Source organism: Garra rufa, chromosome 23 (assembly GCF_049309525.1).
Source record: "Garra rufa chromosome 23, GarRuf1.0, whole genome shotgun sequence".
NCBI classification, from domain to species: domain Eukaryota; kingdom Metazoa; phylum Chordata; class Actinopteri; order Cypriniformes; family Cyprinidae; genus Garra; species Garra rufa.
This window is the reverse complement of record NC_133383.1, coordinates 13,651,121-13,666,726: the sequence shown is the minus strand read 5'-3', so window position 1 is coordinate 13,666,726 and position 15,606 is coordinate 13,651,121. Positions and strand designations below refer to the sequence as shown.

At 35.8% G+C, this 15,606-nt stretch overlaps 1 protein-coding gene across 1 annotated transcript; it reads left to right on the top strand.

The window, feature by feature from the left end:
* Positions 1-4,848: 4,848 nt before the first annotated feature.
* On the top strand, positions 4,849-13,947 carry hhla2a.1 (HERV-H LTR-associating 2a, tandem duplicate 1). The gene is made up of 7 exons (XM_073830112.1): positions 4,849-5,200; positions 8,239-8,523; positions 12,303-12,578; positions 12,843-13,169; positions 13,319-13,408; positions 13,516-13,578; positions 13,681-13,947. The coding sequence occupies exons 1-7, from the start codon at positions 5,131-5,133 to the stop codon at positions 13,746-13,748; spliced, it is 1,179 nt and encodes a 392-aa protein (XP_073686213.1). The 5' UTR covers positions 4,849-5,130; the 3' UTR covers positions 13,749-13,947.
* The last annotated feature ends 1,659 nt before the right edge of the window (positions 13,948-15,606 follow it).

Sequence of the window (15,606 nt, the reverse complement as noted above, 5' to 3'; positions counted from 1 at the left end):
CTAGGCAATATACAATGTCTTCAAGTATTCAAACCATGTTTTATGTTGCAGCCTTATGTTAAACTGCTTTAAATGACTTTTTTCCCACATCAGTCTACACTCCATACACCATAATAACAAAGTAAAAAACAGGTTTGTAAGAACTTTGCAAATTTATTGGAAATAAAAAACTGAAATGATACCATTGCATAAGTATCCATACCCTTATCTGGGACACTTGAAATTTAGCTCAGGAGCACTCATATTGCTTGTAGATGTTACTACACTTTGAGTGGAGTTAACCTGTGGCAAATTCAATTGAATGGGTATGATTTGGAAAGGCACACGTGTCTTAATAAAAGGTCTAACAGCTAAAAATGCATACCAGAGCAAAAACCAAGCCCTGAGGTAAAAGGAACTGCCTGTAGAGCTCAGAGACAGGATTGGATCAAGCCACACATCTGGGGAAGAGTTCAGAAAATGTTTTGCTTCATTTACGCTTCACAGAAAATGTAGTCTCCATTATCCATAATGGAAAAAGTTTGAAACAACTTGGACTCTTCGTGGAGCTGGCCTCCTGACCAAACTGAGCAATTGATGGAGAAGGGCCTTGGTTAGACTGGTGAACGAGAAGTTGATGTTCACTGTTGAGCTCCATGATCATATATTCAGATGGGAAAAACTTACAGAAGGACAAACATCACTGCAATTCTCCATCAATCCGGTCTTTATGGCAGTGTGGTTAGACTCAATTCACTGAGGAGAGGAGACACATGAAAACAAACTTGGAATTTGCAAAAAAAGCACCTAAAGAGCTCTCGGATTGTGAGAAACAAGATTCTGTGGTCTGATGAACCTCAGTTCCAAGCATCATGCTTGGAGGAAACCATGCACTGCTAATTGCATACACAGTACCATCCCAAAAATAAACTATGGAGGAGGCTGTTTTTCAGTGGCAGAGACTGAGGGACTCGTCAGAGTAGAAGGAAAGCTCAACACAGCAAAATACTGAGATAGCCTTAATGAAAACCCAGTCAAGAGCATTTAGAACCTCAGACTGGGCAGAAGGTTCACCTTCCAACAGTGACCCTAAGTACACATCAAGAGTGGCTTATAGACAACTGTGTGAATGTCCTTGAGTGGCCCGGCCAGAGTCTGGGCTTGAACCCAGTCAAACATTTCTGGAGAAACCAATCTTAGAGGTGAAGAGTCTGAGAGGTGAAGAGGTGAGAAAAGAATGGCAGATAATTCCCAAATGCAAATGTGCAAAGCTTGTTGCATTATACCCAAAAAGACTTGAGGCTGTAAAGGTGCTTCGAGTCAGTACCACGTTAAGGGTATGAATACTTTTGCAATGGACTTATTTCAGTTTTTTTATTTGAATACGTTTGCAAAGTAGTCACAAATCAGTTTTTTGCTTTGTCATTATGGTGTATGGAGTGTAGAATGATGTGGAAAAAAGTTATTTAAAACAGTTTAACATAAGGCTGCGACATAAAACGTGAAAAAAAGAATACTTCAGCAAGGCACTGTATATATTGTTGTGTAGTTACATGTATGCTGATTCGATATCGATTATTTTGGAAATATGTCAGATACAGCACATAACAGATTTTCTCAAGGAAAAAAAAATCTCTCAACTAATGCTGTAAAATATTAATGAGAGTCAGCAGGAACTACATTATAATATTGGGATTTAAAATTAACTTTTTTTGTATACGAACATCTTAATTGTACTCAGTAAAGTTTTTATAATAATAATGGATAATCTGATGGATTTTGATATTTTTTAAATTTAAAGTCTTGGTTTGGGACAAGGGGAAAACAAAATAAACACGTGATAAAAAAGTATCCAATAGTTTTAATGAAAAAGAGGGACATTTTTTTTTCTAACCCTAACCCTATCAGTTCTAATAAAAACCCTTCCCTGAGTCATAAAACCATGAGAAAGGGGAATAAAGGAGAGACAATCAGATTCTATGTATTTAAAAGAAAATAAACAGTATTCGAATCGAGTATCTGATGAAACACAGTGGCACACAATCAATAACAAAACTGCAGGCAGCAGAAGAGTAATCCTAGAGCAGTAACATGCTCCTCTAATCCAGGATTAGAGTCTGATTGAGGGCACAGAAGAGTGCTGGCATCTGAGAGAGACGAGCACGTGCCTCAGTGCATCTAGAGGAAGCTGCTCTTTTACACTGAACCAGGATCATCCTTCCCTATTCAGATCATTAATCATTAGAAGAAGGATATAAAAAGCTGCTTCACAATCATAGCAAAAGGGTCATTTCCACAAACACACTTCATCTTTTAGTTTATCAACACACATTTCATAAACATCCTCTTGTGGTCAAATGCTGTATGACAGGAGAGCTGATACCAATTTGAAAAAAAAAATTGAAGTCGCTATTTATATTCTAATATTTTAAAAAGTGTTAATATATTTTTTAAAATGCTTGATCTGCAAACTGTGAACATAAATGTCCACTACATAAATGTTTGCACTGTAATTTTAAGGTAATGTTTATTTTTCTGTCTCTGGTCTACAGAATATGACATTTAGAAGAAACTAAATCTGATTTTGACGTACTAGAATCTGAAACACATGTACTTATATTTACTTTTATGTAACAATGTGGTGTGATTACTGCATGAATCACAGCATTTATGAGTCTCAAAATCATACGGAAAAATGAGTTAAAGTAGTCAGACCGCTCAATATGGCTTTAAAGATTCAAAAAGCTACTTTATCTAAAGTTTAGATAATGCAGCTCTTTGAATCTTTAAAGCCCAGAGTATCACTGATACTGCTGAATAATAATAATAATAATAATAGAGCGTTAATGTGTGCAAGTGATATATGTGATACCAAGTGATATTGTACCTACCTCTGTGGGCAGAATTTTAGTCTGATGAACCTGAACTTGTGTAAAATGAGAAGCAAACTAACTGACTCTCACCTACGTAATATCCTGACTTTGTCAGTAAGTCAGCTGCAGCCCAATTAGGAAAACATTTGAGAAATAAGGACTGGATTCATGTCTTCAAGTTCATTAGAAGTCACTTATTTTGGAAGCATATTACTTTGTTGCTTTTATCTTGAATAGCTGTATTAGGTATTGAACTCTATTGTACTATAAATTGGATTGGTTTTGTTTTCATTGTACCATCAATTTAAATGAAAAAATCTTTGAAAAAAAAAAACCTGCATTAATTAAGCAATTACAGATTCATTAATATTATTTATTAATATTTAAATATTTTAACTCATAAATGATAGGGACTATGGAAACTTTAATTTTAATATAATATGGTTTGGTATAATGCAGTGTTTATGTTTGGCCCACTGTCCTTAATCAAGTTTGATTTTTGGCCCTTCATAGGAAAAGGTTTGGGCACCTCTGATCTAAACAACCAGAAAAATAAATAGGCAAAATGTATGAGATCATTGCGGTCAGGTTTGACAAATGCTATTTTGTATTATACAGACATACGGTTAGACAGACAGATGGACAGAGAGAGAGAGACAGACAGACAGACAGACAGACAGAGAGTTAGACAGAGAGACAGATAGATAGATACACTGCAAAAAATGCTTTTCTAGCTTAGATTTTTTGTCTTGTTTCCAGCCAAAATATCTAAAATTTCTTAAATCAAGAAGCATTTTCTAGACGAGTAAAAATTATTGTCTTGTATTCAGAAAAAAAAGTCAAAATTAAGTGCATTTTTGCTTAAAACAAGCAAAATAATCTGCCAATGGGGTAAGCAAAATAATCTTGTTTTGTCTGTTTGAAATAAGATTTTTTTTGCTCACCCCATTGGCAGATTATTTTGCTTGTTCTAAGCAACAAATCACCTAATTTTGGATTGTTTTTTCTGAAAACAAGAAAATAATTTTTACTCGTCTAGGAAATCCATCTTGATTTAAGAATTTTCAGATATTTTAGCTGGAAACAAGTCCAAAAATCTAAGTAAGAAAAGCATTTTTTGCAGTGTAAGTCATACCTTTAAACTGGATATTAACAACAATAACTTGAACAAATGGATCAGATTGTTTTTGTTGCAAAATGACAAACAATAATGGATCAGATTGTTTTTGTTGCAAAATGACAATGCAAACTGTCATTCCTAAAACTGATTATGACAACCAAATCATATTTGTGTGCAGTGTGACTGACGTCAAGAGGAATGTATTTACTGGACTGCCTCTGCTGGGAGAATTGAAGCATCACTGCCATGTCAGCAGACACATTGACCACACTCCTGCTGCAGCCTGTGGGCACTCGATCAGCTTAAACACATATCAGCCCATCTCAAGTCTGTGCATTTGGAAAACCTGTAAGGTTAGTATGACAACTTGCATCTGCCAAAGTAAGTACTACAATTTTCGACTCTTTCTAAGCATTATGCTTCTGGCAAATAGTGGCAAATGACATGCAGAAAAACACATTGGGCCATCTGTAGAGCCTCTCTCAGGAAGGAAACGACTGTTTCATGTTTTGACGTCATAACCTTTACTAACCATCAGATTTACTGCAATCCACTACTGGTTAAGTACACATGCTTACCACACTCTTTGGCAAATTGGGCAAGAAGTTTGCAAGGACATTTCCAGCATGTCTATATTTAGCAAACCCTCAACAAAGAGCAAGGTGGTGATAAAAGACCAAGAGCTTCAGAAAGGTTGGCCTGGGGGGGATGTGGGAAGGTTATCATAAAGTTATGCACTGGAGTACGTGGTAGGCGTTAAAGGGTTTCAGCTGCCATTTAGTGACTCATGATCTATGAAAGAGGCGTGGAAACCTGTCTACCCACTCTTTCTCTCTCTCTCTTGCTCCTTCTCTGTCATTCATACCCACAGCAAGTTCACAGCACTGCAGAGCCAATATACAGAAATCACCTGAGGAACTTTCTCCATTTACTTTCTCTTTTTGTTTTTATATTCACAAAGACTCTCATTCAGGTGGACCCAAGAGCTGCAATTCTTTTTTTGGCCTCTCTGTAAAGCAGTAAAGAGGAACAGGGTCTGATTACGTTCCCGAGAGAGACTCTTTGAAGTCTCATCTTCTCTGCAGTTTTCTTTCTGTCTACTCTTGTCGTTTAGTCCCACACCTCTTATTTTGCTTCAATACATTGTTGTGAGGGAGAATGTCAAGGACCTGCTATGGTGCCTGTGTTGTTTTATGGATTTTGTCCTTAGTGGAGTGTAAGGTTCCAGGTAAGTTTAATTTTAATTGTGATTTTTGACTTTTTTTTTTCTAAAAGTGAAGTACATTTTTGCAATTTTTTCAGTATGCCATTGATTTTTTTTTTATCAGTTCTTAAATGCTCATCTGAAGTGAGTGATTTATTTCACTTTTTGCTCTTGATCTGCTTTCATCTCAGTACTTTCAGCTAGGCCACATTTTAGCAATTCATGTTTGTATGTCACAGCTGCCAGGCTGAAAAGATGCCAGGAAAGACTTGCAGTATGTTATGAATACACCTTATTATGCAATTCAAGTGGATGGAATAAGACATGAATGTTGGCAAGATCAACCACAATTGTTGGATAGTTCCTCCTTAGAAAATCTTTCCAGTACTCAAATGAAAACAATTTTTGTTATTTTAGTTACCCAATATGATTGTTTTAGATTTAGATTAGATTTTAGAAGATTAGTTTCAGTATACATTAGGCAGTGTTATTTTGTATTATTTATAGACTACTATCTATAATATTAATTGATATTTTAAATTAGCTTTTATCCCATTTTAATTTTAGTTTAATGAATTTTTCATTCATATATATATAAATACATACATACATACAGTTGAGGTCAAAAGTTCACATACACCTTGCAGAATCTGCAAAATGTTAATTTGACCAAAATAGGAGGGATTGTACAAAATGCATGTTATTTTTTATTTAGTACTGACCTGAAAAAAGATATTTCACATAAAAAGATGTTTACATATACTCCACAAGAGAAAATAATGGTTTATTTTATAAAAATGATCCTGTTCAAAAGTTTACATACACTTGATTCTTAATACTGTCTTGTGACCTGAATGATCCACAGCTGTGTTTTTTTGTTTATAGTTTTTCATGAGTCCCTTGTTTGTCCTGAACAGTTTAACTGCCCACTGTTCTTCAGAAAAGTCATTCAGGTCCCACAAATTCTTTAGTTTTTCAGCATTTTTGTGAATTTGAACCCTTTCAAACAATGAATGTATGGTTTGAGATCCATCTTTTTACACTGAGGACAAATGAGGGACTCATATGCAACTATTACAGAAGGTTCAAACGCTCACTGATGCTCCAGATGGAAAAAGGATGCATTAAGAGCCAGGGGTGTAAACTTTTGAACAGAATAAAGATGTGTACCGTTTTCTTATTTAGCTAAAATATCATATTTTTCTCATTTAGTACTGCCCTTCAGAAGCTACAAAAGGTAATTGCATGTTTCCCAAAAAACAAAATAAGTTAAATTTACCCTGATCTTCAAATTCTAAAAGTTTTCACCCCCTGGCTCTTAATGCATTGCATTTCCTTCTGAAGAATCAGTAATTGTTTGAAGCTTCTCTAATAGTTGCATATGAGTCCCTCATTCGTCCTCAGTGTGAAAAAATAGATCTCAAAATCAGGGTCATTTTGATAAATTTAACTATTATTTTCTCTTGTGGAAGATGTAAAAATCTTTTATGTAAAATATATTATTCAGGTCAGTACTAAATAAAAATATAACATGTATTTTGTACGATCCCTATTATCTTGGCAAAATAATTAACATTTTGCAGATTGCCAGTTTCAAATGTGCATTATAGATCAGCCAGACTAAAAAGATGCCATGAAAGATGAATGCTCAGTATAAATATATCTTATTATGTCATTAAAGTAGATGCTACTCTTAGATCTCAAGTAGAGGCAGAATTTCAGCTAATGAGTTTTTGAGCCTCTCCTTGTTATAGAGTCTCCGAGTGAAGGAGATGAGTAAGTCTGCTAGAATTCACTCTGGCCAGTCATTTGTGACTCAAAGTCACTGTGAACTTTCAACAAGCCAAGACCTCTCTAAGGACTCTCCATAATAGATCTAGACACCTAGCACAAAAGAAAGTATTGCACGTATGACATCAAGGTAAGAAGCAGGAGTGTAACCACAACTGTCCCAATATACTATAACAGTCGCATTGAGGCACACCTAAAGATGCGATAAATCTGATTAATCTTTAGATAAAGATATAGTCTAGTGCAATCTCAGACTGGCAATGCAATACCATGTCACAACATAAAGGTCATGCACTCTGCCGCTGCTCTATTTATTTTGTATTTATAGCCAAACAGCTGAGATAAGGTGAGTGTGTTGAATGCTAAACAATCAAGTCGTAAGTGGTCATTACTGATAGATGTCCTCTTAGAGTGACGTTATGGGTGAACACACAATTGTAATCACTCACAGAAAAGGCCTGACAGCAAATATGGGTAGAACTCACTTTTTTCTGAGAAAAAGATGACATACATAAGGGAGCACATGTGTATGTTTTGTACTTATGTAAACCCACACAGCAAGTGGTTAGGAGAGGGGGGTGGGTGGGTGTAGCGTTATTACAGTGTTGCCAATTTAGCAATTTTGTTGCTAGATTTACAAATCTACCTGCCTTTAACAACTGCACCTGAAAATTAGTTATCAACACTGCTGACAAACCTATTAACCCAGCCAATTTGTTTGTAAGTGTTGTTTTATTTGGTGTTTTGTTATACAATGCTAATACATGGCATTCATGTATTTTAACTGTCCAAATATATGACCCTGGACCACAAAAACTATTTTAACGGGTACATTTGCAGCAATAGCCAAAAATTACACTGTATGGGTCAAAATTATAGATTTTTGTTTTATGCCAAACATCATTAGGATATTAAGTAAAGATCATGTTCCATGAAGATACTTAGTAAATTTACTTCCGTAAATATATAGAAACGTAATTTTTGATTAGTAATATGCATCGCTAATAACTTCATTTCGACAAATTTAAAGGTGATTTTCCCAGTATTTTGATTTTTGTTGCAACTTCAGCTGTATCTCGACCAAATAATTATTATCCTGTCCTAACAAACCACACATCAATGGAAAGCTTATTTATTTTTATTTTTAAATCTCTTTTGTAGTCCAGGGTCACATATGTGAAATAACTATAAAGAAGTTAAAATGGATAATGGATATAGTCTTTCTCCTACATGCTTGAACATCTGAAGCTTCTTTGTTTGTGGATTTGCAGAAGTTCGTGTGACCTGCATCTTCTCTGAGGACTGTGTTCTTCCCTGTTCTTTCACGCCGGCTAATGGTGATGTAAAGATCCAGTGGTACCAGCAGGAGGCGCTCATACTCAGTTTACAGCAGACGGGACAGAGGCTCAGCCATGGCAGTGTGTGGCTGTCCAGCGACAGCGTCTCTGATGGCAACGCATCGCTGCTTGTGAAAAAAGTAGACACGAGGAGTAAAGGACGCTACAAATGTGTGGTCAGCAATGTAACCGTGACATATGTTGTTGCAACAGTGGAAGGTTTGTTTTTCTCACAGGAATACTTTCGTTTATTTTAAATGTAGCCTTTTATTTGTAATTAGCAGTTGTTCGTGAGAGGTTAGCGTGGTATTTGATTCATCCCGCTCATTTTTATGTTGTGAATCATTTCACTAAAAAGATTCATTCAGATTCGTTCTATGATTAGAGTAGGTGCCGAGTCTTTTTGTCATCAAATCATCGATGCATTCATTCAACTGACTTTTTAAATAACACCAAATACATTTGTTAACGTACAAGATGTCCCAGTTCATTCCAGGGCCATCGCAAGGCTCTTTACTGGAACACGAGTCCCAGTATAATATTACTGGTACATCCTTATGTCAGTGGAGATTATCTGAGAGTAGTTTTCCCTGATAATATTTCAGCAGTCAGGTCACGTGTGTGCTTTCTATCAGCTGTTTACACTCTTAAAAATAAAGTTCTTTATTTGCATCAATAAAGATACCTGAAAATCCATGGAACCTTTCAAATGCAGAAAAGGTTCTTTATAGTGGAAAAAAGATTCTTTAGAATTTTTAAATGTTCTTCAAAATGGTTCTTTTAAGAACTGTTTACTGAAAGGTTCTTTGGGGAACCAAAAATGGTTCTTCTATGGCATCACCACAAAAACACAGCTTTGGAGCCTTTATTTTTAAGAGTGTAGAATCAGAATAAGTGATAACTAATTCGCAAATGAATCACTTTGTTGAATCAAACAGGTTTGAAATAATTTACGATTCAGTTTACGATTCATGATTAATTTGGGCTAGAGCTGTCACTATATCAGATTTTTCACATGCCAATAATATTAATAATAATAATTAAATCATGGTGTCAATCAAATGAATCATTACAGGGGTTTTCAAACCTGTCCTGGAGCCTCCCCTGCCCTGCACATTTTGTATGTCTCCCTTATTAGGCACACCCAATTCAGGTCTTGCAGTCTCTACTAATGAGCTGATGATTTGAATCAGGTGTATTAGATGAGAGAGACAAGCAAAATGTGCAGGGCAGGGGAGGCTCCAGGACAGGTTTGAAAACCCCTGAATCATTATATATTTATTTTTTGGACCAATGAATCATCATTGCAAACAAAAGGGATAATTACATTAAACAGATGAGACTAACGCTGTCTACACTGGACGCGAAGGGCGTGAGAAAATACAGTAGAACCCATTATAATCAGCGATGTTGTCTACACTGAATGACACGACATGACAAATCCCTGACAGTGAACTGCTGCTGTGTTCTATTTATGCTCATACAAAGTTCAAATGATTTGCAATGGTCGCTTTGTCACGTCCAGTGTCCAAATAAGGGGTTTCCTGGAAAGTTCTTTTTTTTTTTTTTTAAGAAAATCAATTTAATATCTGTAAACACACACAAACAACACTTATTAATTTGTTTTATTACTCCTATAAATCTCGCTTTTGGTCTTTCTGCGCGAGGTCACCCTCTGGTGTTCAGTATGAATACCCAGATGCGCGGCCATGTTGGCGATACTCAGATGTAAACAACAGCATGGATTGCATGGTTAATATACTACTGAATATGTTGTTCTGCTAATTTAATGCTGTTTAAACCATGAGAAAAGCATGTGGAGGATGCTAAATCATATAGAGAAGGACTTAGTAAGCAAGAAAGGGTGCAATATTTTGACAAACTAAAGTTAATAGGTGGTAAAGATACACATGAGCAGTATTAATTTGGGATATTAGCCTAATATTTCATGAATGTTGTCAAGATTCTTGCCCTAGAAATCCTGGTTCACCTTTTGTTCCTCAGACAGTTTTTTGGTAGCACTTTATTTTACAATCCTGTTTCTCATGTACATACTATGTACTTATGTTTTTATAGTGATTACAATAACTAGGTACTAAGGGGTAGGGGTAGGTTTACCTTATATTACCAGAATTTTCTTACTTAGGAACACTTGTAAGTACTTGTAAGTACACATACTGTAAAATAAAGTGCAACTAGATTTTTGCACTCTTCCTGGTTTAGTTAGCCATTTTGTTCCTCCGTTTTTTACACTCTTTTCCTTGATTTGTAATTACTTTGGCAGTCTGTAGTATTCCAAATGTTTTTCCTAGTCCGACCGATTAGTAGAGCCCAAAACATGACAATAATTGACCATTTTCAACAGAAATAATCAGCAAAATATGTGAGTTTTGTTCGGCTCAGTGGCATTGTATACATTCTGTGCTGCCAATATGGCTGATTGATGACACATCATTAAAATACTCTGTTGTGACGGTTCACTCATGCACTAAATCTATTTAAATTCTTAATTTTGTATTTTTCTTATCATTTGTTGTTAAATTGCGAATGCTTTTTAGCTTATTCAGTTAGCTGGCAGGTCTTTTTTTTTTTTTTTGCTTTATCTGACTTTCTTTTTTAAAACGAACAATATCTGTTAGATGTTTGTGTCAGTTTCTTTATATAAAGTAATAGGTAACTTAATTAACCAGAATTCCCACAGGTCCTTGAAATCCTTAAGTTTGTGAATCTAAAAAAAAAAAAAGTCAAAGCCCTGGAAAGTTTTTGAAAATAAACATACATAGAGACAGGTCATTGAAAGTGCTTGAATTTATTTTTGTGCAGGAAGTTTTCTGGAAAATTCCATATTATTCTCTCCAGTCCACTAATGTGTTATTTCGCCAACACTTTGTGGCCTATGCATACTATTTATGCATACTAGCTTGCTAGATTTACATTAGTTTCATGCATTTATCTGTTACGTTAAGTATTTCCCACGTGAGGTACTTTGTGTTGTGTGTTGTCATGATGTTTACGCAAGCACAAAACTACTACGATGGTACCTCAGAAATAGGCAAAAATAGGCGGAAACGGCTGAAATGTGATGCCTGGAAAATGCAAGTTTCAAGATATTTTTCTCACCAAAGAAGAAAACTTAAAAGCATATTTATACATCTTTCTGGTTTTAAGCTTGTTTCAAAAAATCCATACAATTTCTGCAAAACAGAAATATGACAAATAGAATGTCAGATCTCTGTCAAATCGCCAAAAATAAATGTTTGACCCAAGAACACTGTAACAATGTTTCTTACAAGGTAACATGATGTAACCTTGCTCTAACCTGAAATGTGTCCCCACATTACACTTTTAAAAATAAAGGTTCCAAAAGAGTGTTTTTGCAGTGATGCCATAGAAGAACCATTAAGGGTTCCCCAAAGAACATTTCAGTGAACAGTTCCTAAAATAACCTTTTTGAAGAACATTTTAAAAATCTAAAGGATCTTTTTCGACTATAAAGAACCTTTTCCGCATTTGAAAAGTTCCATGAATGTTCAAGGTTCTTAATAGAACAACTGATGCCAATAAAACGCACGCACACACACACACACACACACACACACACACACACACACACACATGTTGGGTTTACATGTTTTATGGGGACATTCCATAGGCGTAATGGTTTTTATACTGTACAAACCGTATTTTCTATCGCCCTACACTTACCCTACACCTAAACCTAGCCCTCACAGGAGATTGTGCACACTTTTACTTACTCAAAAAAACTCATTGTGCATGATTTATAAGCCTGTTTCCTCATGGGGACCTAAGAAATGTCCCCACAAGGTCCAAATCTACTGGTATTCCTATCCTTGTGGGGACATTTGGTCCCCGCAACGTGATGAATACCAGGTACACACACACACACACACACACACACATATATATATATATATATTTTTTTTTATTGTGTAACAAATATTTATTTATATATTGATTTTTCATGTGCTGTCTTCCAGCTCCCATGAGGTCAATCTCCATTGACATCAATCCCTCTGGGCTGATTCAGTGCTCTACTAAAGACGTCTACCCAGCACCGGTGGTGCATTGGAGCTCAAAACCCAGGTTAACTCCTGCCCTGCAGCCCATCACCCGCATGGTTCCTGGCGAAAAAGGCCTCTATACAGTGGAGAGCACCCTAAAACTACAGAACAACAGCCTTGATCATGTTTATGTGTGCAACATCACCTCCAAATACGGCACACAGACATGGACAGCTTCATTACAGCTGCAGGGTAAACTTGTTCACATTATAATGTGCATATACTCGATGCCATGGAAGAACCTTTTTTGTCTAAATGGTTCCATAAAGAACCTTTAACATCTGAAGAACCTTTCTGCTTCACAAAAGGTTCCTTGTGGTGAAAGAGGGTTCTTCAGATTATAAAAAGGTAAGAAAGAGTTGGTTCTTCTATGGCATCGCTTTAAGCACCTTTATTTTTAAGAGTGTAATGTGTTATAAAGGTGAAAATACCAATGTTGTCTCATGTATGTCACAGAAATTACCGGCTCTGAAGGAAAAGACCTGGTTATTCCATGTAAAGCTCCCAAGAACCTTCAGTCCTTCTCTCTTGTCTGGACTTTTACCACAGCAAACAAAACCACAGATATCCTCACGTATGACAGCCGGACTCATAAATCCAGCAGCTTTTGGGATCACGCAGAACTAGATGAGGACAATGCTTGGAATGGGGATGTTTCACTAACCCTGGAGAACCCTGTCGGCTCAGAACATTCGGGAATCTACACATGTGCCTTCTTAGGAGCAGAGACAAGGCATCTGATACAAAGCCATGTTGTTATTTCATCCTCCAGGAAGGAAAAAGGTATCCACTGATCCATGAACTCATCCATCCATTAATTCATCTGTTGGACCAACCCTGCAACTAATTTCCTGTTACAACAGTTTGGCAGTTTACTTTTTAACAGCAACATCTGTCTTGATTGAACACTTTTGTTCTCTTTTTCTCTGTAGAATATCTTAAATATAATCTGTGGATGTTGGGTATCGTCGCAGGATTAATCACTCTTCTTGCACTCACTTTATTTATAAAAAGATACAGAGGTAATACAGCGAACTGAACTTAGTGTATAATAATTCATCAGCATAATAGTGTTTTATTGTTAAAAATACACATATATTTAAATGGTTCTTGATGTCTTTGTGTGCAGCAAAATCTAAAAGAAATCAAGAAAGCGTTCAAGAGGATGCGGAAATGCAAAGCATGAACCCAGGTACTGTCTAGTCATCTTTATTATTATTTTTTTTAATTGATACATAACAGAACAGCTATGTAAGTTTCTTGCATCTGAATGTTTTCTTTTTGTCTTTCATAGAGAAAACATCAGAAGAGCCACAAGCAGGAAGTAAACTTATGACACAGCCTTCAGGTTCTCACAGTTAGCCATGGAGAAAAGATAGAAGAATATTATGAGAGAGAAACCAGTATGAAATAAGTTGGAATACCAGTTGATATTACTTTATTTCTTATTTGTAAGAAACGCTTTGGAAAATGACATAAGAAAACTTTTTAATGTATTTTTAATGGTACTTTGAGTAAATATTTTTCCATTATTTATTTTGAAAATAAAATATTAAAGATATATATTATTTGTCTATTATTTGTTAATCATTTTCGACAAACCTCACACTTTTTCATATATGTGACCCTGGACCACAAAACCAGTCTTAAGTCGCTGGGGTATATTTGTAGCAATAGCCAAAAATACATTGCATGGGTCAAAATTTTTGATTTTTCTTTTATGCCAAAATTCATTAAGAAATTAAGTAAAGTTCATGTTCCATGAAGATTTTTTGTAAAATTCCTACTGTAAACATATCAAAATGTAATTTTTGATTTGTAATATGCATTGTTAAGAACCTAATTTGGACAACTTTAAAGGTGATTTTCTCAGTCTTTTTGATTTTTTTGCATCCTCAGATTTCTGATTTCAAATAGATGTATCTCGGCCAAATATTGTCCTATCCTAACAAACCATACATCAATAGAAAGCTTATTTATTGAGCTTTCATATGATGTATAAATCTCAGTTTTGTCAAATTTAACCTTATGACTGGTTTTGTGGTCCAGGGTCACATATATTTATGATTTCTGAAGGATCATGTGACACTGCAAGACTGCAGACGAAGAATGATGTTGAAAATTCAGCTTTGCCATCACAGGAATAAATTACAGTTAAATATAAATATAAAATATATTCAAATAGAAAAAAATATTTCAGAATATTTTTACAGTATTTTTATAAATACAGCCTGGGTGACAATAAGAGACTTAACATTAAAGGGTTACTTCACCCCAAAATGAAAATTTTGTCGTTAATTACTTACCCCCATTTCATTCGTAAAAGCTTCGTTCATCTTCGGAACACAATTTAAGATATTTTGGATGAAAACCGGGAGCTTTCCCTGTTGAAAAAAACAGCATAAGCTGGTTAGGTATGTTTTGGTGCTGGAATGCTGGTTAATGCTGGTCATTTGCTGGTTTATGCTGGTCATGTTACTGGTCAAGGACCAGCATAAACCAGCTAAAACCAGCGTCCCAGCACCAAAACATACCTAACCAGCATATGCTGTTTTTTTTCAACAGGGTTGTGGCTGTGCCATTGACTGCCAAGTAAATAACACTGTCAAGGCCCAGAAAAATATGAAAGACGTCGTCAAAATAAATAGTACATCAGTGGTTCAACCATCATTTTACGAAGCTATGTACACAAAGACAACAAAAATAACGACTTTATTCAACAATTCGTCTCATCCGCGTTACCGTAGCACCATTTTCACCGGTATCCCCTGGACGCAAACAGCGTACGCTGTTCTCTGTCAGCTGCGTCACGCGGATACGCGTAAATAAACGTAGAAAACGTATTCGTGTGTTGCGGCTGAAACAGAACAGCGTACGCTGTTTGCGTTCAGGGGATACTCTCCAAAATGGCGGACGCGGAGGAGACAGAAAAGTATTCTCGTAGCTTCGTAAAATTATGGTTAAACCACTGATGGCAGATGGACTATTTTGACGACGTATTTTATACTTTTCTGGGCCTTAACAGTGTTTTTGGCAGTCAGCGGGACAGTCACAAAGCTCCCGGTTGTCATCCAAAATATCTTAAATTGTGTTCCTAAGACGAACGAAGCTTTTACGGGTTTGGAACGATATGGGGGTAACGTAAGTGACAAATTTTCATTTTGGGGTGGAGTGACGCTTTTAAAAATGTTGAGATATCTTCTTATTTAGGACAAAAATG

Coding starts and splice junctions, on each gene's coding strand:
- hhla2a.1 (XM_073830112.1), top strand. CDS start 5,131: ATGTCAAGGACCTGCTATGGTGCCTGTGTTGTTTTATGGATTTTGTCC. Junction 8,524..12,302: donor TGTTGTTGCAACAGTGGAAG/GTTTGTTTTTCT, acceptor GCTGTCTTCCAG/CTCCCATGAGGTCAATCTCC. Junction 13,579..13,680: donor AATGCAAAGCATGAACCCAG/GTACTGTCTAGT, acceptor TGTCTTTCATAG/AGAAAACATCAGAAGAGCCA.